The sequence below is a fragment of the Pyxicephalus adspersus genome, chromosome 2 (assembly GCF_032062135.1).
Source record: "Pyxicephalus adspersus chromosome 2, UCB_Pads_2.0, whole genome shotgun sequence".
Classification (NCBI taxonomy): Eukaryota; Metazoa; Chordata; class Amphibia; order Anura; family Pyxicephalidae; genus Pyxicephalus; species Pyxicephalus adspersus.
Window position 1 is genome coordinate 31,388,308 of NC_092859.1, and position 26,584 is coordinate 31,414,891.

Below are 26,584 nucleotides of genomic sequence, written 5' to 3' on the forward strand. Positions count from 1 at the left end.
ATTGGTGAATTTCGCGTCCGCTAGTCCCACCCCCTGCGAACTCACGTTCTCCCTCTGACAGAACTGCGCCGCCTCCTTGAGAATGTCATTGGCAGTTCAGAACAGCGCGCGGCCCTATGGGGGCGGAGTTTAATTCCCGGCATTCTTTGCGGCTTCAGGGAACACCTAGCCTGTCAGCTGCTTGTGGACCATATGGCCGTGCGGCTGATAGTGCTGAGACGTCACTGGCTGGGGGCAGGTGGAAGACGGGAGCGTGCCATTCCGGGGGTCAGACAACCGGCCGGGGGGGTGGGGGGACAGCAGTGCGATGAGAGCAGGGCCGGAGGGGTATGGCTGCTGTCAAGAGTCACAACCGGGCCGGGAAGAGAGAGGAGGAGAACGGAGCCCTGGACCGCTCCCTCCAGCAGATGATCTCAGCGATAGTGGACGAGAGGAACCGCCTCAATATTCGCCAGGAGATCAGCGGCCTGGGTGAGCGAACGTGTGAGAAAAGGGGGGGCACTGTGTTGTCTATGGGGGGCCCTGTGTTGTCAGATATGGGGGGGGGGACTCTGTGTTGTCTATGGGGGGGCCCTGTGTTGTCAGAAATGGGGGGGGGCAGCTCTGTGTTGTCAGCCTTTGACATGCAGGTATAAATATTAATGGGGTGACCAGAACAAAGGGAGCCGAGCTCTGTGATTGGTTCCCTGCTCTCATATTATCATTGGGGGGTCTCTGTATTGTATGGGGGCTTTAAAGAGGCCATGTAACATTGTGTATAGAGGGGGTTCTGGGTGTCCTCCATTCCTCCATTGATATTTGGCTGATGTATATATCATTCCTAGATCTTTATTATCGATCAGTGTCATCAGGAGATTCATGGAGAATCCCAAGTCCCGGGTTTATATTATTCACACGGCTGCCTTCCGTATTGGTGACTACTTTCCATTGCCAGTCCAGTGTCTGCAGCAGGGTCCCCGCTTCCTCTCGCCCTGGCTATGGTTGGCAGGGGTGTTGTGTCTATTGGTGATTTCCTAAATAAGAATATTTTCAATAAGATTTCCTATTGGTTGAGGATAAGACAAGTAGATCTGCCATTTCTTGTCTCTTCTATAGAGTAAAATACGGGGGGATTTTCATTATTGATTGGGAAGGGGGTGTTGTCTGATCATTAGAGATATTCTGATAGGTGTCTGCATTGTTTAATGATGGCCTTGTAATGGGGGGTGATAGCATTGGTAGGTTCCTCTATTATATTACCGGTGCTGGGACCTTGTGTGTCTAAAGCAGTTTTCCCAACCTTTTTATCATGGGGGAAATCCTTGAAATAACGTTTAGGTCTTCTATATTTACTATATCTCCTACTCGCATTACATTCGTGTGGTGGTCAGTAGGAAGAATGTCTCCTATATTGCTGGTCAGTAAAAAGAACATTTCACATCATTAGTGTCACCTAAACTGACCTGAGAGGCACAAAAACTGCTCAAGGAACCCCTAGCAACTTCTGGAGGAACCCTGGTTGAGAAACTCCATACTAAGATAGGTTGATGGGTGTCTGTATTATCCGGCGATACCCCTGTAATAAGAGGGCAATGGACATTGGTGGTAGGTTCCCCCATACATGACCAGGGCGGGATACATGCAGGAAATCCCGGATCTTGTGTGTCCAAAGGATTACAACAAACTCTTTTCTGTTGTCATCCCAGAGATTCCCGTCTCTGAATTCCCTGTATATCCGGCCATGCTTGCTCTTAAAGCATTTGGCTTGGAAGGGTTTCAGTGCTAATCGGCTTATTGTAACAAGATCATTCATCATCACCAAATCTGTGAGTAGAGGGGCTGCTCAATACAAGAACATGTGAGGAGGTCATCCTAGCTTGGGGTGGGGACCTGATCTGTGCAAGGAATAAGGCTTTGTTTTCCAGTCATCTTATAAATTCCATATTGCTCATGGAAATATCTAAACTACAAGACCAGAAAGGTTTGTGTAGTTTAAAGTGGAATACAACAATTTATTTTTATTAGCTTCTGAACATGACTGCTTTTGCTGCAGTTCACACCTTCAATCTTAGGTTGCCCCCTCCCATATACTCCTCTGTCACCAATATTTTAGGTTGAATGATGGCCATTTGGTTTTAAGCAAAATAAAGTAAACAGGACAAATTCTCACAGCAGTTGTGTTGATTAGTGTAAATTATAAGTATTAACCTTTGGCAGATTCAAATTTAAAAACCTTTTGTGTAGCTGTGCAGGACCTCTCGTGCCTTTTAGTTACCTATTATCAGATTGCGTTCTTATAACTATTCGCTAAATCTGTCAACAAGTTTACAAGAGACATGGATTGTACTGGGATGCTGGGAAATGTAGTCTGCTATCTATTGTTCTTCTTACTTTAGGTATCACATTCTCACACATGATTCACCCTCCATCCAAATGAATTCACAGATGGGAGGGAATGAGATGTGCTGCATTGTTCAGACAGATCTCTCCCATAATTCAGAGATTCTGCCCACTTGACTGTTTATATTCACTAATCAACCTGATTACTTTTGGAATTTTTCTTGTTCAACCTTTTATCAGTAATAACTAGACTTCTTCCAGTTAAGGATTTTAAATTGCTATCAACCGGTGATAAACTTTATTTTCCTAATATTAGGTATTGGGGATGGAGAGATTTTACCTGAGATTCCCCATTTTTGTGATGTTTGATTTCTGGCTCTGAATAGCAAAATGAGTATGTAAAATGTGTAATTTATGGGGTTGTTAAGATAAAGTTTTGTGTTTATCTATGCCAGTGAATGTCCCTGGATAAAGATTACCATAAGGAGTTACAAGATCAATGTATACAGGTAGACCCGGGTTACATACAAAATAGGGACTGTAGGTTTGTTCTTAAGTTAAATTTGTATGTAAGGTCAAAACAGGTTCATTATTTTAATTAATGCAATTAGGACAGATGTTTGTCTCAACATATTATTAGGCATCGTGGTGTCAGTTACTGTATAAAATCCTCACTGTGAGTTTAATCACAAAATCAAAACAAAAAAAAAACTTTATGGAGCCTAGACATTTATTAACTTCTGGAGCAAGCTGTGCTTTGATATTCAAAAAGAAACAACTGCAGAGTTTGTCTTGGTCATTAAAGAGTTACAAAAGGTTGTAGAAAGAGCTCGGCCCTTAAGATCACCCACAACCTCAGATTTGGTTAGCAAGAGATTTCTTCTGCAAGTCATGCAAACCGTCCCTCTCCACCCTCCGTCCTGCACATGAGCAAGCAGGGAAGTCCCATTCGTATCTAAGAGTCGTCCATATGTCGGATGTCCTTAACTCAGGGACTACCTGTATATGCTATCTGGACACCTGACCACCAAAACCTATATGAACTTCTTTGTGTATTTAATTCCCAAACCCAGAGTTATTATGGAGTTAGCCCACTTTGTGGTTATAATATCCATCACTCTTCATTCCACAAGATTTTGTACGCTGTGTTATGAGAATTTGTTCCTGTTAAGCTAAAAAGGAATTTTTGCTGTTGGGTGTCACTCACAATTGGACTTTAACATTATCCCACAGTTCTGCATTAGGAAATGATTTCACATCATTTGGACAAACCATGTCTTTAGACGTTAGCTTTGTGTCACATTCATGTTGTAGAATTGAAAAGGACATATACAAATAATTTGCTAAAAGATTAGAAGCACTTTACTAAGTTGTCATTGTAGTTTGCATTGTGTTTTCACATTTCTACACATTATTATTACCCTGACATAGGGCTATATAAATGCAATAAGGACAATTTGGATGGGAAGCCATTTAAATTAAACTTTGCCAGCTGTTAATACTGTGTCACATCATGAATCAGGGATAGTTGTAGTTTGATCTAAAAAGTTCAAGCCAGCTAGGCACACTCAAAACAGCTTCATGGCCTTTTTAACAAGGGGGCAACCCTTGAAATAACTTTAAGGTCTTGAGGGAACACCAAATATATTTACTCTATCTACACCTCACAGTACATTAGTGTGATGGTCAGCAAAAAGAATGACTAGTTGGCCAGGAGGAATTGCCATTGGTATGGCTTAAACTGACCAGAGTCACATACTGCCCATTGCTAGAGGAACCCGTAGTGAATTCTGGAGGAACCCTGGTTGAGATACTCAGCTCGAGAAAATACAGATCAGGTATAATGGACAGGAGCTCCTGTTGGTGGAGTATCCAAGACCTATGTGAATCTTGAGCCTACCAGTCTCTATATCACTGACCAATGAGTGTAAAATACCCACAAAACAAGTATAATACTTAAAATTCATTTTAAATGTACAGATGCACAAAAATTTTATTCTACTGAAAACAAGTAGATTATCAGGACATAACTTCAAATCTAAGGTCCAACTGCTATGCATTTTATTTTCTAATATCTTCTAGAATCTGTTGTAGGTGATGCTGTACCATTTGACAGGGAGTCCTGTGGTCATAGTGCAGGTAACTGTAATGATGGCTTCTGTCCTTGAAATATATAGATTTTAGGGTCCAGACAGCAATACCATTGTTTTTATGAGGCTTTAATCTATGAAGAAAAGTTCATTTTTTTTAGAAAAACTTTACTTGTGGTTTCATACTTCATGAGAAACATTCTCCTAATTACAGTTTTGTAGGATGGAACTGTGCCAGGACTGATATGGTAAGGCCAGCTAAAAAGTGATCATGTATTGCAATGCAAATACTTGTTTCTTGGACCCATTCAAATATGGAAAACATTGCTTTAATCGGTCAAATAACATGCCTAAAAGAACAGACCAGTAAAGCACAAAGATAAAGTTGCACTACCAAACAAAAACGATAACTAGATAACTAGCTAGCTGTGTTATGAAAATGATGATAAAAATTATTTATTTTTAAGCATCAATTAATTAAAAGATGCTTTTATAAATTTGCTTCTAATTGCAGCATGTTTAATATTGAAAGCTATATATCTCAGGTTTTCCTTGAAGTTAAAGGCTTCATTCTTAACAAAGAAATGACAGTCCTATTTTGCTCTTGGGGAGTGCCAGAGACCCGCCTAGTCTCCTTTCATAACAGAATCTGGATCAATTCCATCTTTGATCTCCATTAATGTGCCGTCTGCGTTTCCTATTCACATTTTCATCATTTATGCTCATCAGTTATCTGTCAGCTTCTTTCTCTTCTGGTTTCCTGGGCAGTGTCTTCCTGAATTCAGTTCACATATAGTAAGGTCCAGCATTGTGTCAGTGAGGGGAGAAGATATTTAATACCTTTTATTTTCGACTTTACAATCTCCACATAGCCTATATACTACCTAGAAATATATTCTGGGATTTTCCAATCTCTGAATGTATATCACAAATATGTAGCAATGTGTATAGAAAATTTGTGATTCATGCCCGTTTCTCTTATTCCTACGTTTTGCAAAATTATTTTATTATAAGATTTGATTTATGTGACTCCCCCACGTTGGGATTTGCTACAAACAATGCATTGTTTGACTCCCCACGGATACATAGATTTCAGAAAATCAAAAGGCTGTCAATTACATGCTCATCTTGGAATGTAAGGCCCATGTCACACTAGCGTGTGGAATTGCTAATATGCACAGAGAAAATGCATAGAAACCTATATAGAGGTCACTGTTACTGACTGCTCACATTATGAAAATCCTATATCTACCTGCCTGTCATTCAGTGCCAATTTGTTTCAGTACCTTGAGCCATCCACACAAATGTACAGTTATAAGAGTTATAATATTCTTCTGATTTTCCTCATCAGCCTACCGTGAAAACTTAGGGCCAGGAAAGGCTTCTATATTATGGAAGGATAATGCATAATTTATTTACAAAACAATAAAAAGCATAAAGAGGTCCTAACCTTTTAATGCCATACATTAAAAAACAAACTACCCTGTAATACTTGCCTCCGGTGTGGTGCCTTTCTGGGTTCAGTAACCCCCATCATCATGAACCCACTTCTATGAACCCAGGCAGTCATGGCCTTCTCTGGCCTTCACTCATAAGAACTGATTTATTAAAGCTGCCCAAGGCTAAAGCTGGGTTATTCAGCAAACCTAAAATCGATCTGGTCCAGGATTGAAAACATTTGCTAACAAATAGCAAATGACTTTTAAGAAATCCATTCCAGGTTTGCTGGATCACCCAGTCTCACAGATGAAAGTGTATCCTCTCCAGCCCCGGAGAGCTTTAATAAATCAGACCCATAGTATTACTGTAGAGAACAGAATTTACACTTTGTTAAATAAAAAGAATTTTGTTTGGTGTCAAACAATGGGCACAGCCACAGGAAAAAAGAGGAGGAAATACGAGAAGAGAGACCCTGTGTGTGTCACAAGAATGTAAAGAAGACAGCTAAAAATACATGGGGTGGAATGTTAGGCTTTGTGCCCAACCGGGAGCTAGGCTTTAAAAAACTAAAATATAACCATGATACCCTGATCATGATACCTTTACCCTTAGTATTAGTTGATGAAGCCTATAATCATTTAAACTGTTGTCATTCACGAGATTGAGCACCTCCTTTCTGTTTTATCTACAAAGCTGATGACTTCATTGCAAGTAATGCTAGTTTTCAATTAATCACTGTCAGAGGGAAAAAAAATCCTCTGCGTTCTGTTTCCAGGCATACTGCTCATTCATCTTATAAATGATCATCTTCTAGAGACTGGCAGTTACGCATTGCATCATAATTCATTAGTTTGCTAATTTTTTTAAAATTTACTTAAACTTACTTGTTTCAGAAACTTAATTCCACATTGACATTCACAAAGAAAAGATGACTCTTGTCTATAGCAATCAATATTCTTCAGTTTTGTGCGAACATCTGGTTGGTTTGCAAGGTCAACAGCGGTGCTTTTTCTTTGTTCTAGTTTTGCTTTGAAAATTTGCCTTTTTATAAGGATAGAAGAGTCAAAAGCATGCCAGAATATGCAAGAAGAAGAAATGTTTTTACCTTTATTTGCAGCAGCTCTGTAATGAAGAATCAAGGTTAGAATGAACAGCCTGTATGTGATCTGATCATAGAGTTATTACCTGCTGTTCTGTGAAGTTTTTATTTGCCTATTGATCATGGTGTTCCCGCCACCTTCTCTAATTATCCAGTATAAGCCGTGTCAAACCATTACTGAGCCCAATGGTGTTCATAGCAAAAGAGCCACATTACAAGACAAGTCTGAGCTTTATTAGTACAGAAGCAGGTTTAAGTTCTAGCTGTCAGATAGAAATACCAATACTACCATTGCTAAAATATTTTATATGTCAGTGGCTGTGGGGCTTTTATGTTCACCCTTGCTTGAATAAACCTGTCAAAATGTGAAGTTTACACCAAGCACATGATAAAGCACATAAAGGACCAGTAGGTAAGAGGAAGGTGCAAGCTTTCTACAGGAAAAGTTGGGATAGACTTTTGTCATGCCGGTAATTCTGTTGACTGGTCTGTGGTTTTAAAATTAGGGCAATCGCTACATTTCTATTTTGCCTGTCATGAGAGAAAGGAGCTTCGAATGTGAACCTCTTTCTAAAAATGATAGTACTTGGGCTTTGTGTTATAAAACTCGGTGTAGAGTAACTGAACTGGAAAACTGATCAGGAAAGTTAGATTATACAGTAAGAAGTTCTTGAATATCTACTTGTTTTGCATCAGTGAGCTTACTCGTTGTTCATCGTCTGCCTATGGTTTAGCTCACCTTTGTGCCCTCTCCCAGGGCTTCAGGCCTATGCTTACATTGGAAATTAGAAGGCTGCAGAGAGAAAGGAGTAGGGGGAGCTGATCTGCTGAGAGAATGACATGGGTGCTTTGCTTGAGATCAGAACGGGTTTTTTCTGAAGATTTATTTCTTAAGAATGTGACAATTTATGAATATGTATAGCTGTGTATAGCTTTAACTGCCATTGCCAAGTGCAAAATGTAACAATGGCTGACTTCTGTTGAAACCTTCATTGATTTGGAAAGAGACCTAAGACAATGAGCTGAATGAGCACATCTAGGATTTATACAATTGCTATTGACTTTTTCCTCTGGTGGAAATAAATAACAAAGACTTCCAATGCAGTTCTACTTTACATACTGCATACAATCATTATAAGCTGGTTACATTCCCTAAATACAAACTATTAACTTCTCTTTTTATTCCCCTTTTGGTCTGTTAAGTATTCCATTGATTGTTTTGTCAACAATATTTGTTGATTCTGCAAGAAATCTTGGCAGCTGCTGTGAATCAGTTACTTTGGTTATTTTTTTAGGGCTATGAAGGGGGGAGAAGGTTTTGGGGGTTCTGTTGCTGTACAGTAGCACTTCCGAACCACCTGCTGTAAAATATGCACAAACATATACTTTAACAACCAGCATAGCAATGCGGGCAGCTGAGCGGCTGGTAATGTGCCAGACTCCAGGAGTTTCCTAGGAACCACCAATGCAAGTGTGTGAGCTAGTGTTGGTCAAGTGATTATCACAGAATTTAAGATAAATGTATTTATAGGTGTTGCTTGGTGAAATGTTAACCTTGAGGTGCAATGTGCTGTGTAAACAGGCAGCATTCAGCCTTATAGTTACACAGTGTGTTTTCTTTGCACTATCCTGCCTTGTGTGTTTGTGTGTATTTTACATTTACAGTTGAGTTAATTGTGCAACATTGTTTCACACTTGAGTTAAGCAATTCACAAGAAGGTTCTAAGTTTGTTTAGCAAACACATGGCATTCATGGAATCTCTTAAAGGGGGTGGTGATATATTTTTAATGAGTTTAGGTTACTGTGAAAAAGTATCACTTTAATGTAATAAAAGTAAATTTAATGTTTTCACTTTTTTCTACTAAATCTTCAAGATCATAGGTCATATACATTTAGGGGTCTACTATTAATCCCCTGATAGGGTATCGGGAGGAGTGAAGGTCAGGGGTTGAAGTATTATTCTTGACATATCATACAGCCAAGTAAGGTAAACTGAAAAAAGAAAAGCAAGACTCTGCATATGGGGGACATTGTTTTTTTTTTCTAGTGATAGGCCCCTGTTGAGCCAGGTATTACATATTTTGGATTAATGTCTAGTTTATGTTCTTATGTTTATTATGGAGAGCATCTCATTGTATGGCACCCCACCCTTCTCGTTTACAATGGGCTTCTCTGCATCTACATGCTGTATGCATGGTGGATGGAGCGTCTGCACAATGAATAATGCATTGTATGAGAATTTCATCTTCTGCAGCATACAGGGACTACACAGAGGCGTGCAAATGTCTGGGGAGCATTGCTGCCCGCCAAATACCCGCTCGCTTTCTGCATGCTGCTATGAGCTGACAAAACTGTTTAACCATTTTAGCCCAAAACATATTAGGTATGCGGAGACAATGTCTGTAAAAGCTGGGCTGGGGGAATATGATTGCAGTGCTCAACCCAGAATTTTTTTTGAGCCAGGTGGGAAGAAATTTTAGGGGGTACTTTATATGAAGGCTTTCCAAAAGATTGTGAGGTCGGGTAGGCTCACAGTCCAGTAAAAGTGAGATTAGGGTTCTGTTTAGACCTCACAAGTCCTGCCACACCACACTGGTCAAACCTTGTCATTATGGAGCTGGCTTTCTGCACTGGGCCACAATCATGCTGGGACAGGCCATTTTATTCGCTACACTGTTGCCAAAAGTTGAAAGCACACATTTGTCTTTGCATTCAGTTGCGGTCACCCCTTAGTACCGTTGGGCATAATGATCTATCGGCTCGTCATCTTCCGTTCTGACGGGCGAAGTGATCTGTCGGGAAAAATTACTGTGTCCAAATATATTAATGCTAGGGGTTTTTAATGCGTCCACAGTTAAAATTGCAGGTGTTGGGTATGCTTTCCACCGAGAACAATGCAAGGCATCCTTACTGCTGGAAGTTATCTTTGCTGTCACTTCTAGCAATGTTATTTTGCATCCAAATTTATACAGTCAAAAGAAATAGTACACCCTCTTTGAATTTTAAGTTTGCAAATTTAAGGATAAAATTTAAAAATCATCTGGTCCTTAGCAAGTAAAAGTAGGAAATTACAGCCGCAGATGAACAACAAGTGGCAAGTCAATGCAAAAGCAGTGTGTGAAAAATTCAGTACACCCTTGCTACTTCCATTGGAATGAAGATGGTAAGTAGCAGCCAGGTTCTGCTTCCGGAATTCACTTAATAATTGATTATCAGCAACTATGGCAACTTCTATAAAAGTTTTAGCAGTTTGCTTACTTTACCAACCACGCTTAAGTATTCTCCAGTTCTAGCTCCTAAAGGGAACTTTAAAATGTGAGCTTTTAGTTGACATCATATTCTAAATAGTACTAATAATACTTTTGTTATATGTGAGTGGTTTTTGACCATTTTTTGTAACTTGTAAGTATTGTCTGTATTGTATAAATTATTGAACTTGAACCATGAATGTTCTATATTTGTTAATCATTGCCTGTATACATGAGTTTCTTATATTTCTTTGGTTGGCCCTAGGTTCTCAGCCCAGTATTGTGTTTACATTCCTTTGGTCGTTTATTGTAGGTTTGACGATGTGGTGTTTACAAACTTTTGAGTATATTGTGTATTGTTCATATTGATTCTTCACACTGGGAAAAGTAATAGATTGGCTTTAAGTTTAAATGATGTTAATGTTTTGCTACATTCCTTCTATGGTTCTTTTAGCAGAGAAAAAACAATCTGTGTTAGTTGTATGAAGGCTTCAGGACCCTTGAGCAAAAAACCTGGTGTTTATTTCCAACATTTGCAGATCACCCAGTGCTGTAAAGGTCAGTGCAATGCTGGTGGGGAAGAATCTGTTCACTGACACATCATGTCCCCGTAAGCTCATTCGACACCTGCATGTTTTTGCCAATAGCTGTACAGCACATTGATACTGATTTTCTTCAGAGGAGTTAAAAATAGTTATATTCTCCGTATAGATCTTGTTACCAGTGCTTCAGAAGCTTAAAAACCTATTACCGGTATATGGCTCAACACTGGTTTCAAATAATTTAAGAAAATTCACATGACTGGCATGCTTTAGCTTATTTTCTATGGGAGAATTGTGTGAGGTCTGAGACCTTCTCTGAAACCAATATGCAAATATGATCAAGTTATGAGAAGTGCTGTCACAGATATATATTCAGTTCTTTGTCTTTGTGACCGCACGTCCACCTTGCAGTCATTTGATTTCAGATACTGGCTCAGACTACACACAATGCTGCTCAGTAAATAATTGAAAACCCATCTGAACGGTAGACTAAAACTTGCACTAAATTGGTGGTAAACCCATTGGAAAAGTTCTAGCCTAGAGTTCAATTGAAATTTACCAGCTGTTCTGTGTGGATTTTTGCAAGTTTATCATCAATCAGCAAACAATATTCTAAATATTTGTTCTACTTTCATGCTTATGTATGTACTCGGGAAAACTTGCACCAAATGCACCAATTTTAAAAGTGATGGACCAGCCAGCTGATCAACTCTTCAAACCTGATATCTGTAGCCTAGGGATGTCTGCATGTTCTAGATGACTGTCTACATTTTATTTTTTCTGGTTGGTATTTTTTTGTAACATGAGCTACAAAAAAAATGTTGAACAAGAAGATGAAAGAAGGAGGAAAGCAGCTTTTTTTGGCAATATAGAAAAAGTGTAATATAGATACAAATACAATACTTTTAATAATGCTGTTACTAAACATGGTTCTCCTATGCTACCTGTGCTGAACATAATACTTCAATGCCGCACAGTATTTATAAAATGACAATGGCCTGGCAACTGTATTTCCCTTGTGCCCTAAATGACCCTTGTTCCAGATTGCAGCAATCTTCATACAAGAAAAATGTCATCGCCCTTTACATAAATGCCAACATAGATGACATCTGTTTCCTGTCCCATAATGTTTTCAGTCATGGTGTAGGATGTTTAGTATCTGGCTTTGAAGTGTTGCTTCCCTTTTTTGCAGGTTTTATAGCAAATAATTTGATTATAGTTGTAGTGACACCAAGCAATCAGGCCTAATTTTTGATTTTCCAACATTATTCATTAAGCAACAGTGGGTCACACTTGGTGGTCCTCACTGTCTCACTTTCAAGATCCTTTCCAACAACTAGCACTGCACGATGCATGAACGAGTACTGTACATACATCACCATTCTGCTCTATAGAGGAGGAGAACGACTGAGCGGCACCCTGCTGCAAGCCCTCCCCCTTCGCTTCCATTACGATCGTTCGTTGTCCTCGTCCTTGGATCCGCCAGGATGGTTGTTCGGACGATTGACGACTGGCACTGTACACACCCCAGATTCTCACCTGATATCGGCCCTGAGTTGATTATCGGGCGAGAACAGTTGGACGTGTGTACATAGCTTTACAATCTTTAGATCCCTGGGGTTCTTGTGTGTTAAAGCCTGCTATGTTCACACGCATTGCATTAAGGTATCACAATAAAAACAAATGAGTTGCTAACACTCCTGATGGTATAGTTTAATGCAGAATTATAAGAGTGACATATCCCCTTCCCTTCTTCTAAACTTTCTGTGCAATCAACACCATTGATTTGGTAATCCTAGCAGTTAGTCCGGGATACAGTAACCATTTACTCATTCTGTCATTTTTTTATATAAAAATATACCTATCAATATAACCATTGGCACCATTACTGCTGTATCCTAAATTTTATTTGGTGCTGAGAAGACTTGAATTCTGTCTGGTATGAATGGTGTCAGGCATGGTTGGTATAAAAACTGACATATATAATAAATAATGCCAAAATGAAAACTAGCAGTGTGTATATTTGGAATCAACACACAAATCTGACCTATGTAAATCTGGCAGTAGGATTAAACAAGGACTACACTGAGAGAAATGCCCAGACTATCCTCCCTGTACTAATGCTAGAGGTCTGGCTATATTTGGCTTCACAGACATAAAACAAGAAATCTTTTCTCCTTCTTCTGCAGAATCTTTTTACTATATTCTTTACTGTTGCAGATTATGTTCACAGTAGGGCCAGGAGTTTTTTTTTTTGTACAAAAAAGAAGCGCATAACCAAGGGAACGAGCATGCATTTTCACATGCTGAGGTCCAGGGCAACTTCGATTATTAAGACCTCTGCAACAATGGGCAGTTAGAAAGGTAAATTCCTAGTTGAAAATTAGATGCCCATTCAGTACATATTTTTTTCCCCAGATTAGAAGGACTGCACGTGTCCCCAATGCAGAAGAAGTGTGTGTGTGTGTGTTTCAATTGTGTGTGAATCAAATACATATTGAAGGATTCCTAAAGCCTTGTATATTAGTTTAAAAGGTAGTTTAAATGGCAGGGCAGATGCAACTTGTTTTGAGGCTCTGTTTGCTGTAAACCTCATCCAATACAGAATGGGTCTCTGCTGTGATTCTTTTTTGCATGTGCACTTCTTTTCTTTTTAATACAAATCGGTTTGGATCTAGGACTGACTTAGAAACCACTCATATGCTAAACTAAAGTAACACTTTATGTATTTGATCTTTTTTTCTGATGCCCAAATACTAAATACCATCTGCATGGAAAGCAAATCCTAGCAACTAATAAAATCATTTAGTAAGCGGTTTTCCTCACCAGAAACACTTGCCAGTGATTCTTCAGTCAAATGCCATACCATGCCAAACTATATAATACAATCTGCCACAAGACCAATGAGCGGACCCTTGTCTGTGATATTGTGCTGTATGAATCCTGCAGTGAGGCAGGGGCAGTCTGATCTATGAACGACATCAGATGAGCGATGTACACACGGTAGATTCTCGTATGATACTGGCCCTGAGGCGAGAATCATCTGATATGTGTATGTAGCCTTATTGTGTTCAGGTTAGGTGTACCCACAACAGCAGCTAATTGATGGCCATGTAACCAATTATAATTAGTTTTTTCTTTTATTATCAGGTTGTTTTAAAGATGACCGAATTGTGTTTTGGACTTGGATGTACTCCACATATTTTATGGAGAAACTGGCTCCACGACAAGACGACATGCTCTTCTACGTGCGTCGGAAACTGTCCTATGTGAACACGGATGGCATTGAAGGCAAAAAGGTGACTAGCAGAGGAGTACCTCGCAGGGTAAATTTTAAAAAGCTGTTTTAATCCCCCTTCCTTATAGACACTTTTGACACAATAGCGTGAATCCCTTTTACAGATTATTTACAAAGAAAACAAATAAAATGATTGGTATGACTTTAATTTAATGGCATTGTGCAGAGAGGGGTTATGTGTGCCATGTCAACCCATCCGGATACTTCTATTGCAGTGTAAAGGGATCCTGTCATTTCTCAAAATTGTAGGGTTTGTAGGATGGAATTCTGTGGCCGAGGACACTGCCACCTGCTCAGCATACCATTTAGTCCTCGGCTCTGGATTGCATGGAAGGTAGGATGGGCTGATGACTGACCAGGCCTCTACCAACAGAAAAGCTTTCCACAGGCCTGGGCATTTTACTTACTACCGTGTTTCCCCGATGATAAGGCAGGGCCATCAAATAAGACAGCCCCCCCTTTTTAGGGAAAAACTGTGTACTGTAGTCTTCTTCATGGGTAAATAAGGCATCCCCCTGAAAATAAGCCCTAGAGCATATTTTGGCCTTCCAAAAAAAATAAGACAGTGTCTTATCATCGGGGAAACAGGGTACTTACCTCAATCCTTTAATATAATCTTAGTGACTTTAGAACGGCTCAAAATTGGGGCAATCTCAGAGATTCAAGTTATGTATGTCTTATGTCAGCTACTTATAAGTATTGATACTTTTTACATTCTGTTTGCACAGTTTCAGCAATTCACTTCTCTTTTTATCACTTGCTTTAACTTTCTCATATTTGTCTTAGTGTTATGAAGAAAAAATGATTTTTTTCATTTCAATAGATTTTTATTCACCTTTTTACGTGTACATCAAATAAACAAGTAAATAAATGAGAATTTGTTTTTTAATGTTCTAAAGTCATATTGATGTCTGTGTCTTCATTGGTAAAATGTTATCTTCCCTTTTCTGCCCTGGAGAAATAGGTAGTCGATGAAAATCTTACCATCATGAAAAGAATTCTATCCTTTCCAGTGCAATATTTTTTTATTCTCACTATAAACCAAAGAACAAGAGTAAATATAGTAAATAATGAAAGAAAGTTCAAATATAGTCAGAAGAGCACATCCTTCTCACCCAGAGAAAAAAGGGAGAAGAAAAGTGTTAAAGGAAGGAGTAAGAGACAGGTAAAAAGTAACCGTGGGGCTCATCCTATGGTGGAGGAGGAAGCGGTAATTATTAGGGACTGAGGAGTACCAGGGAAATTACTGTACTGGGTAGATTGTGGAAGGAAAGTTCCTGAAGAAGTAAGTCCTTTGGAATATCTGAACGTGTTAAACAGAGTGAGGGCAGTGATTTCTTATGCTTATAATAGTAACAAAAATATTACCATATACAGTACGGATATGTCATATGTGAAATGATATGGGGTTTGGACAGATGGGGTGAGTGTATGAAAGGCGGTGCAGGGTATAGAGGACATTTGTCTAACTAGTGCCTTTAACAGTTAGGGTTCAAACCAATGTTCAAAACGTTTGTGTGTGGGATAGGATATTCATATGGGCAGTATCCACCGTTTCGGTACGGTGTAGCTCGGTACGGTGTAGCTGCCATGTTATGGGAGCGTAGTTGTTTATCGGTCCAGGTTAGTTACCCCAAACATTCACACCAATTGTGGAAGCTTAGTTATCTGTGGACTGTGTGGGGCCCAGCTGGTTTCTATACTCCTGAGAGGAGAAGAATTCAGACCAGTAGTACCAGGTAGTATAGAATTGTCTGGAAATGAGGTCTTCCATTCTATAGATTTCGTGGCCCAGCTGGAACGTGAGGGCAGTGATTTAATCTATGTATCTCTTTCGTACAGGATATACTGTTGTTGTACTGCTGTTACTCTGTACAAACTCGAAAGGTTAATGTATTATCACAATCTTCCTTTATTGTAATGTCCTAAATTGTAAAGGCTCAACTTTTTCATTGTTGTTTTTTTCTTTTGATTCCCCCTCTTTTCCCCATATGTGTTGTAAACCCCTTTGAAAATCAATACAATATATGAAATACAGAGTGAGGGAAAGACAAAGTGTTTTTTAGTGGTATAGGTGCTGTAGATTGGACATGACCATTACACCTAATAGGTGCATGCTAGCCATTTATTTAAAGTTTTTTGTAGAGAATATGTTGGCATTTTTGCCCATTCAGCTAAAAGTGTATTTGTGGGGCCAGATACTGCTGTTCAGTAGGGTTGAATTCAGTGCTTTGTTCAGGCCACTTCCGCTCTGTGTTTACAATCCTCGCCTTTGTGACAGGTTCACTTTAAATAGAATCCTCATCTTTTAGGCCTCTTGTTATGTGTTTGACTTTAAGAGTTTGGAAAATGAAGGAAGACAACGTCCCTAAACAGAAGTGACAGATTGAGGTGACGGATTGTCTTGTTTATTGTGGCCATTTAGGCGTTAAGAGGTTTATTGTAAGCGCTCATGCTCCTGGTAAATCCCCCTTCACGTTGACTACAGCAGTTCTGTCGCAGGGAATGTACATTAGTTTTGTCTGTAGAAACTGAAAACACATTTTAATATCTCCGGTTTCTGCATAGTGTGTGTTCTTGTGTAATTACAAACACCTTCCCTGCTTGATTTGAGAATTGCTTTAAAGGGAACCTGGCTCTTCATCAGTTTCCCTTTGCAGCCATATTGTGCTGGAATCCTCATCTACCTCTCTTCCCAATGAAGTGCTAGTTCCAGGGCTGGAGCTGCCAGTGACGGCTGAGATTTGGAGCCATTAGCCATGCAAAGGCTTTACTAAGCCTATCAAATGGATGATGTACAATAATGTATCCCCAGCATGGTGGCAGGAGTTTTATTTATATAGATTGTGTGCAGGAAGTGGTTAATTTGTTACTTCATATATTTGATTGTCTGAAAAAAAATTGTTTTGTAGCAATGAGATAATTTGATTGGTTGCTATATGGTGTGGACGCCCATATTGGCCAGTTTTTGAGTTTTTTTTTCTCTAATACTGTTTAGGTTGCAAAACTGATGTGGTTTATGCTAAATTATTTGTAAAAGGTAAACTATCACCCTGTGTAAAGTTGTCTTTTTTTTCACCAGCCTATTCATTGACTGTACAATATTCTAGTCACATTGATGTAACAATTTTAATATATTCGGTCTTATTATGTTTTTATCTTGGAAACTTTGTCACAGCTTCCATCTTACACAATCTTTTAATGGTTTCCAGCAGGTAGAAGTTGAGGTCTATCGTAAAGATTCAAAAAAGCTTCCTGGCCTCGGAGACCCTGACATCGACTGGGAGGAAAGTGTCTACCTGAACCTAATCTTGCAGAAGGTCAGTGACTGTCCCCGGGGTGAACCTTGGTGAAATCAAAGAGCAGTGGTCCCCAAGATTTTAGGACCCACAAATCACTAAATGCACGGACTCCAGTCACGCATGCGCGGGGACCTGTTTGTCACTCAAAGGGGAAGAAATTTACCTCTCAGAGTGACGTCATCATGCCAGAACCCGCACAATTTCCCATTGCAGGTCAGAGCCTGTGTCCATAGACACAACCCGCCCGCCCTGAGCCTTCAATCCCTATGAGAGACTTGGTCCGCGGCTCTGGACAGTGCGCCCCCCCAGTGGGGTCCTTCACCTGTCAGATGGCCGAGGGCTGCAAACCGCAAGTTGGGGACCCCTGTCAAAGGGGACTGCTGGCCATATTAATGCAAGGCCTCTCAGCAAGATAAAATGCCCTCTGGGTCACTGTTGGTTTTTCATAGCAGACCTGTAGTTGCAAAGCCCTGCCTGTACCAAGATAGCTGTGTCCATACAAAGACAAGTGCATGATAGAAAAAATCATCTATTGGAAGACCATAGGTGATACTGGTGACTAGTCCATTGTCCTCACTTGTTTGACCTGCTTGTCCTTATCACCATACCAAGTAAGCATGTGCAGAGCCATGGAAGGCACTGCTGTGGAGGTGCAGTATAACCATACCTGTGTTGCTTTGAGTCGATATTGGCATGAAAACATTTTTTTCCTGCATGTTCTAGCAGAAGGTGTCTGTAGAACTTTCAGTTCTTTTTTTCTGAGCAGATGTCTGTCAGATTACAGAAGTGAGACTTGATATACTTGAGTGAGATTGGAATTTGACTTTTTAGAGACAAAGTGTTCTTTTCTGTCCTTCGTTGCAGTACATTACAACGATTTCAATAAGATACATGAATTTTAATGTCTTACAGGTCATGTCAGATTTAAAGTGGACCCCGAACCCATTTACCCACTCCATTTGCTGCTTTATGTCTAAAATGGCCGACAAGATCCTTCAATATACTTAATGACTGGACTTCAGCTCCCATTGTGTTCCAATCACCTGTAATCACACAGTTCGACCCCACTGTGAAAATCTGGAATGCAGTGGGCAGCTGATTACCTGTACCAAGTACATATGGTAAAGGTTCTTACTGCTTGTAGTTGTAAAGCTGCAATGAGGGACTGCAGGGGGTGTCAGGACTAAGTGGGTTAAGTTCTACTTTACTATATTAAAGTGGATACAGTGGGGGTGGGGAAATCTCCTTGTCAGGTTTTTATTGCTGCATTCATTTCTGCTGAAGCGATTTCTTTAATTTTAGTTCTACTTATCGCCATACTAGTAATTGATGGCAAATCCCAAAGTTTAGTAGTCAGCAGAAAAGAGGATGTTTAGGCTACAAATGTCAACCAGAAGGAGTCCCCATCACTTAAGATTACTTTTATTTCCTGTTGTCTCTCTGAGACAGGAACTGAAAGTAAAAAGTGAAGGAATCTTTTACCAGTGTAGCAAAAGCAGATTAGATGCAAGCTGTTTGCTTCCCAAGTTATTTTATTGTCTCCTTTATGTGCTAGAACCCCCAAGTACATTACTGCTCTGTTTTCTTCTTCCAGCTTGATTACTTGGTGACCTGTGCGGTGTGTACCCGCTCTGAGGCTGGTGACATTCACATCCATAAGAAAAAGTCCCACGTGAGTATTTATCTTTATTTTTTTAAATGTCCTGCAATTAAAATAAAACTCTACTTGAAAATTATCTTTATAATATGCATGGAAAATATGTGTTTCTTTTAGCTATGGGGGACCATGTGACTCCCCTTTGTACTGATATACAGATTGACCATTTGGAATACCTGATGGCTGTAAGGGCAGCTGCTCAGATACCCATACAGGGAGTGAGAAGGCGGCTATCACTGGGGCTTATTTTAGCCCTTAATGGGGGATACAAGTCAGCAGTGTAAAACATCTCGAAGCTTGTAGGTTATGTTTTGTGTATTATGAATATGTGTCTGATCTAACATTATTTTATTTTTAGCAAGTGTTTGCCTCTCCAAGCAAACACCCAATGGACAGCAAAGGGGAGGAATCAAAGATCAGTTACCCCAATATCTTCTTCATGATTGACAACTTTGAAGAGGTAAACTTCAGACATTTTAGTACATGTGTTAAATGTGTACTTTGTTTGGCTGAGCCTGTCATTCCTCTTTTCTTGTTTGTATTTTCCTAAAAAAATACCTTTAAAAATACTGTTTGTCTGTTATTTATCCACTGGCTTCAGTATTCAGAAAATCAAATTTCTCTGATTTTTCTAACTATGCTTGTTCTTTGACTTTACTCAGTAAAGTTATTCTTTGACTCCAATTTTTAATGACTCACAATGGTTCTGCTGTACATTTTGTGATCAAAGAGCCTTTACAAATAAAACAGATATTATTTTTGGATCTGGCTTGTGATGGCAGTAAGATCATTTTGTGAAAATGCCCTCAATGTTAATAAATCTATGTAAATTTTGACTAAATCTGCATACACAGACTGCATTTCTGTCACTTGAAGCAATCTTTAAGGATCGCTTTCATTCACACTAGAATGAACAAGCTCTCTACACACAGTTCTGTTTAGTTTCATAGAGGATAGAAGGGGAGATAAGCAGGAGGCACCTTGCCCTTAGAAAATGACAGTGGTTGTCCCCAGTTAGTTCTTTGGTCCACCAAGCAGATCGATAACCATTTGTGTCAGGTGATCGTTATTCAGTTTGTGTATTTAGCCTAAGAGTCAGTGCGCAGCCTCCTCTCACATATGTTTTATTGGACTCTAGTGTAGAGTAAAATTCATCATAGGAGGGAACCTGGACAGGTTGCCCTTTAATTCTTATTTGACATTAGAAAATGTGCCATTAGCTGGATGTCACCATGAACAGAATCTATAAAATGTAAAGTAAAAACACTGGCCTACGTGTATGTGTTGCTCCTTTACTGGCTTAATGAGTGAGGCTGTTCCATCTTGCTGGTGAATGTAAGTGACCAGCAAAAGATGCCTTGCTCATCCCACAAGCGAGGGAACAAATTTACTCCACTATTATGTCCTAAATAGCCATCTTTACTCCTGCCAGGATTCCTAGTCTGACATGGCCCTTGGTCAATAAGCTTTATGTCAATGTAGCTGAGTGTGCAGATCATGAGTCAATGTAAGTTCCTGGAATATGGACAAGGTAAGTGTCAAGCTGACATTCAGGACCCGTTTAAAGAAATTACAGAGATCCAAAACAGGGTTGCATTACCATTTTGCCTAATTTTTTGCAGGTGTTCAGTGATATGACAGTGGGAGAAGGTGAAATGGTTTGTGTCGAGCTTGTAGCCACTGACAAAACAAACACATTTCAAGGGGTCATCTTTCAGGGCTCCATCCGCTATGAGGCACTGAAGAAAGTTTATGATAATCGGGTAAGTATTATCACATCACTATATGAATACAGAACACAGGATGAACAGGGTTTAGGTCTTGGGTACTTACAGCAGTTTCCTGGCAAGCATTTTTCTCATCCATCTTTAGAGAATAACACGATATATAGGTGGAATCTGATTGTTACTTTTTAATATTTATCATTCCTTTAAAGCCCAACTCTAAGCAAAACATTTTTTAATTGTGGACATACTGTGGAAGGGATTACATTTCTGTTCTGTTGTTTTGTGTCTACATTGTGGTGGTTCCCTTCATTTCCTAAAATTACTGAAACTTTGATTGAAGTTGGCTATCAATTCCATCTGACTTATTAAACAGTGGTTTACAGAACCAGAGTAAGCACAAACTACTTGCAGAGGAATGGTAGAATGTGAGCCTGAGACCTCAGCTCTGCAATTACCCAAAGCAGACATATATGACTAGCAGACATATATGTGTGTATCTCCTGCAAATATTCAGGACTGAAATGGCCTCTGGACCACTGATGTGATTTTTTATTCAGCTTATTTATGATGGCTGCACTGCTTTCTGATTGAAGGAAATCTTTGTCTGACATAGATAAGCTTTCTATAGGTGAAGAAATGCTGTCCTGTTCTATTGGCCTGGTTACCATTACTCAATAATATTCTCTATCACAGGTTAGTGTGGCCGCCAAGATGGCACAGAAGATGTCTTTTGGCTTCTACAAATATAACAATATGGAGTTTGTTCGAATGAAGGGACCACAGGGCAAAGGTCATGCGGAGATGGCTGTGAGCAGGGTGTCAACAGGAGACACGTCACCGTATGGTACAGAAGAGGACTCCAACCCAGGCTCACCGCTGCATGAAAGAGTGAGTATGACCGTGGTCTTGCCATTGTTCGGCGGGTGGGTGAAGGTGGGGTGTGTCTTAGGACATTGAAATCAAAAATCTATATATTAAAGATTTTTCAAGTAATGCCTTTTTTTAAGTTTTAGGAATTTTAAGTTAACCTGATGATTTTTCCTTTGTCCCATGATAACCCACACACTTTTAGATGATCCTTTCTCCGCCCTCCCCTAACACCCTAAATAATTGCCACAGCCTTGAGCAAAACAAACTAGGCTGTGCCAGAATGTAAGGGTTTTGGCTACATACAGACAGACGCTAGATCATTGTCACTGGAAGTGATTGTTCACGATTATTTCCAGGAACGATCGGTTTGATAGAGAAGGGGCAAGTAACAGGCATCCCGCTAGAAAAGGTAACTGTTGGTTGTTCAGTGTTGTGGGATGCTAGATTTTTCGGTAACCAGTAAGACTTTTCATTCCTACGTTTTATTTTTCAATTCTAAAGTATTAACGGGTAGAATCCAACTAAAAATGCCTAAAAAACAGAGATCTTCCCAGAAAGACATTTATTCAGAAGCCTTCTGTAAATGATATTACTGATTTATAACATTTCTTGCTCTCCTGTCAGGTGACATCCTTTAGCACCCCACCCACTCCAGAACGCAACAACCGCCCATCCTTCTTCTCACCATCTCTTAAGAGAAAAGTGCCCAGGAACAGAATAGCCGAGATGAAGAAATCACACTCAGCGAATGACAGTGAAGAGTTTTTCCGGGACAGCGATGATGGAGAAGGTAGGAGCGATATCTTTATAGAAGGCAGTTTTCATTGAAGTATAGATACCAGCTACATAGTAGATTCATAATTGGTTGAAAGATTTGTATAGTAAGTTTTTTGCTAGCAGAAATATTCTAGATTAGTTTGTGGTGAAAGTTACCAAAACATTCTCTGGAGATTTAATTGAAAATACTAATGGACCTGGAAGATTCCCCATCAGAGAATGTTTTCGTGAATGTCAGATTCATAGTTTTAAATCACACAATTGACTGCTCCTGGGTGCAGAGCAGCAGCCAATCTACACTATAGGTGACCGAATTTGTATGTGTATGTGGCTGTGGCACAAATTTTCAAACAACTGCATCATCAAAAGCAACCTATCAATCTGCTGCAGCCATATGCAAAAAATGGTTCCTATCCTCTCCCAATGATTTTAGTGGGACTGCAGAATTCTGTGGCTCATCACAGGTCTGAAATGGCCATAGTGTCCCCTTTGGATAGATTTTTTTTTTCCCCCCACTTCCTTGCAGTGATCTCCCCAGCCCCTTTTAGCCGGGCGCAACACCCGGCACTTTTCAGTAACCACACACAAAGCTTCATTCATTTGTGTCTTTACTTATTATTTGCTTGCGTTCTTCACTAGATAAAAATGTTTAAATATTTTGGATGGGACCATAGAACAAAAATAAAAAATGCCAACCCATGTACAATCCCATATATACTTCTTTGTATGACCAGCTTCTAAATTGTTCTACAGATATACACAACGTTACAAACCTGAGGTCCCGTTCCCTCTCTGGAACAGGAAGATCACTGGTGGGATCATGGCTGAAGCTAAACAGAACTGACGAGAACTTCCTCCTCTATGCACACCTGACATATGTCACCCTACCACTGCAGCGCATCCTGTCCGGTAACTTCTCAATTCACAATTTATTTACTGTTTATCTTTATTAGGGACCCAATGGATGAAGGGAGCAACCCCCTCCTCTCCCTCAACCAAATTGCTTGCTACTACTCGCTTTTATTATTTCAAAACAGCCCCCACTTATTGGCGCACACTGAGGTTTTTCATATCATTCCCTGTAAACCATACAGACACTTGTGAGTGAAAATCCCAGCAGATCAGCAGTTTTGAAATACTCAAAGCTGCCTTGCATCAACAACCATGTCACCTTCAGGATTGCTTGATTTAAAACTTCAGCACTTCACTTCACCCTGACAATGTCCACATGTCTAAATGCACTTAGGCTGCATACACAGGTTAGACCTTTGTTGTTGCAAATGATCTTTCACAATCCTTTCTATTGACAAAAGACTGAGTGATCCATGAATTGGTGCAATTCTGCTCTATGGAGAGGTGAGGGGGGAGAACGAGAGATCCATGAATGAAGTCGGACAAGTGCTGTACGCACGTCAGATTCTCATTCGATATCGGCCCTGAAGTGATAATCAGATGAGAATCATCTGCCATGTGTAGGTAGTCTTAGTTGCTATCGTGTGATTGGCTGATTAAAAATTTTGCTTCAACAAGCAGTTGAACGGGTGTACCTAGTTAAAAAAAAAAGTGGACAGTGAGTTTTAATACGCCACTAACCACCTTCTCTGCCCCTCCAGTGACCAACTAATAACTTCACTTATAACCTCTTCCTACACACTGCTCCAAGACTTTGAAGAACTGCCTGAGATTTCTTCTCTTGTCCCATTAGGCTCATCCTTGCCTTTTAACCCATTTTATCAAGGCCTCAGAACTGACCTCCTTCTCTTAGCCGGCACTGAATGGACATCGTTCCATTCTCTCTGCCTTTTACATATCATACCCCTCCACCTGTTAGATTTGTCATCTCCACTTGGCAAGGTCCTCTTCTCCTCCCATGTCCTAGTTTGTACTTGTTAATTATATTGTACAGAGTTGAATATGTTGCTGCTTTAAAATAATATTTATTACTAGTCGCGGTCATTTTCAACATACACCTGAAACATTCCCCTGCAGATTCACTGTTCTGTAAATATGCTTCTTTGTGTATGGTGCAAAATTGTCAGTGATCCAGCAACCAATACAGATTACCTGTTTGTAAAACTAGAAAAATGCAAATACTCCTGCAATTTTTTTTTTCTGTTATACAAGATTTGTCAGTCAATGTTGGTAAGCCAGAAACCTGCCTTTGACGTTTTAAATCTGCAGATCTTTAAAGCAACACGTTATTATTAATACTACTTAGCACAGTTTATATTTATTTACTTTTTCCTTGCAGATATTTTGGAGGTGAGACAGAAGCCAATCCTGATGTCATAGCGGAAAAAGTTGGCGCTGCTATTGGAAGACTGAAACTTCACTGCCAAAGTGCCTCCTTGTCCTGCAGTGGTTTCCTTTGACAACACTACCACCTAGTGTCCGTGAGCAGAAATGCAATGGACAAATAGAATAAAATAAGAGGAATCAAGTGGATTGATTATTGTCCAGGCTGATTTACCCCACCCTGGTCCCTGCAGTAAGAAGAGGGTTAAAAAAAATAAAAATCAAAGTACCAGCCAAACTGAAGTGCCTCTCTAACCCTTCCTAGGCTTACATCACACAGTGTTCTGGTGGGAGACTTTAAAGGGGCTGCGTTCAATACTAACAGGCTTTACGAACAATTTGTTATATCTACTTTTTGGTTGCAAGCGCAAAATGAACAAAAAAAGACAGTGTACACACTGATATGCTCTCTGCGCTTTGGAAATCGATTTCATTGAATGTCACGATGTGGGGCGATGAAACCACTATGTATTTTTCCGTCCATGTTCTGAGAGTGTGAAAGAAAAAAAGTTATCTGTAAGCTATGGATTTTATAACTTGCTTTCGAGAAAAAAATCTTCTCTTTAGTGTGTAAAAAGCCTTTGTTTTCCTTTTTTTACTTCGTGTTTTCACTGGCGTCTTTATTATATGTATTTTCCTTTATTTTGTTTTTTTTTAATTTTTTTTTTGTTTTTTAAACAATGTGCAATCTGAAATCTGTACCTGTTGAGTAACTCCGGTCTGTTTAATTTATTAAATTTCATTTCATTTTGTAAAAAAAAATAATCACATTGTGTACACTTTGAGAGAAAATAATAGAATGATGTCTTCTGAACTTCTGCTAGACCTGGTTCTTTGTTTTTTCTCCTGTCACTGTATAATATTGAGAAATCTTCATCATATCGGCAGACTTGTCTGTATCCCGTTGCCTCTGTTACTCTGTGCTTAAGTCTGAGATGAGCCATGAACAATATTACAAGGGAAGGTAACAGGCCATTCAGGAGAGGTTTGGACTTCCAGCCAACACGAAACAAATCACAGAACATAGATGACAATAATGCCATTGGTCTTTTTTTATCTTTAGAGAATAACCATGGCAGTTAGCTGAAAAGAAATTTCTTTTTGTTGGGATACTGCAGATGGTGGATTATTAACACGGCTCTGTTGTGCAACACCTATTACTATTAATATACCATTGTTCATAGCAACTGTCCACAATACATGAATGTCCTTTTGCCTTTTCTTCAGTAGTAAGATTTTAGGGATTGAATATCAGGGTAATATTTATCAAAATATAAGGAAACCTCTAACCACCATCCTAATATAATTTGAGCTGTGGATATGGTTATTATAGAAGGAGCTCCCTAAAGCCATGAGTTTTTTCATAGGCTCCCTGTGGTAAAAGGGCCGAGAGAGGCTTGCCTAGATCATTGAAAGCTCAGTCTATGAGCACTTGCAATTCTCTGCTATATATGGGTTGGACTACCGTTTTATTTTAGTTTACTTTATGGGCAGCTTGTGAGCTTTACCAAAGAGAGCACATTATTATTGTTTTTAAACAGGATTTATAAAGCGCCAACATATTACACAGCGCTGTATATTAAATAAGGGTTGCAAATGACAGATGCAGACAGTGACACAGGAGGAGAGGACCCTGCCCAAAGAGCTTACAATCTAGGAGGTGGGGGAAGTAACACGTGACTGATTGAGCACCGACTGATTTGAGTTACTCCAGGTAGTCTACGCCAAGTTTAAGCTTGGCGTAGACACGCTTCCTCACAATTCCCTGCTATAGCTCTGCCCTGCAGAATGGCAAGGGGGTTGACAAAGGGGCTGCACCACATACAGTACAGACAACGCAATGCTTCCAACTTCCACAGCAATTGTCCTCTGCTGAAGTCCTGTTTTCTATAAGTTGGCCCCCTTATAGAATACTATAT

General features: G+C 39.7%; 1 protein-coding gene across 2 annotated transcripts; it reads left to right on the forward strand.

Annotated features, from left to right (window-relative positions):
* Nucleotides 1-215: 215 nt before the first annotated feature.
* KIAA0930 (KIAA0930 ortholog) lies at nt 216-25,479 on the forward strand. Of its 2 annotated transcripts, none has more exons than XM_072400278.1 (10): nt 216-471; nt 13,890-14,065; nt 17,250-17,357; nt 18,934-19,011; nt 19,355-19,456; nt 20,619-20,759; nt 21,417-21,611; nt 22,218-22,383; nt 23,124-23,279; nt 24,622-25,479. In XM_072400278.1, the coding sequence occupies exons 1-10, from the start codon at nt 330-332 to the stop codon at nt 24,660-24,662; spliced, it is 1,305 nt and encodes a 434-aa protein (XP_072256379.1). In that variant the 5' UTR covers nt 216-329; the 3' UTR covers nt 24,663-25,479. The 2 variants fall into 2 exon arrangements, with proteins under 2 accessions (XP_072256379.1, XP_072256380.1); XM_072400279.1 differs by having other exon boundaries at nt 222-471; nt 13,890-14,038.
* The last annotated feature ends 1,105 nt before the right edge of the window (nt 25,480-26,584 follow it).

Bases quoted from the DNA above. Each gene is read 5' to 3' on its own strand.
- KIAA0930 (XM_072400278.1), top strand. From the start codon at position 330: ATGGCTGCTGTCAAGAGTCACAACCGGGCCGGGAAGAGAGAGGAGGAG. The intron at 19,457-20,618 runs GTAAACTTCAGA...AATTTTTTGCAG, and splicing joins TGATTGACAACTTTGAAGAG to GTGTTCAGTGATATGACAGT. The intron at 22,384-23,123 runs GTAGGAGCGATA...ATTGTTCTACAG, and splicing joins GGACAGCGATGATGGAGAAG to ATATACACAACGTTACAAAC.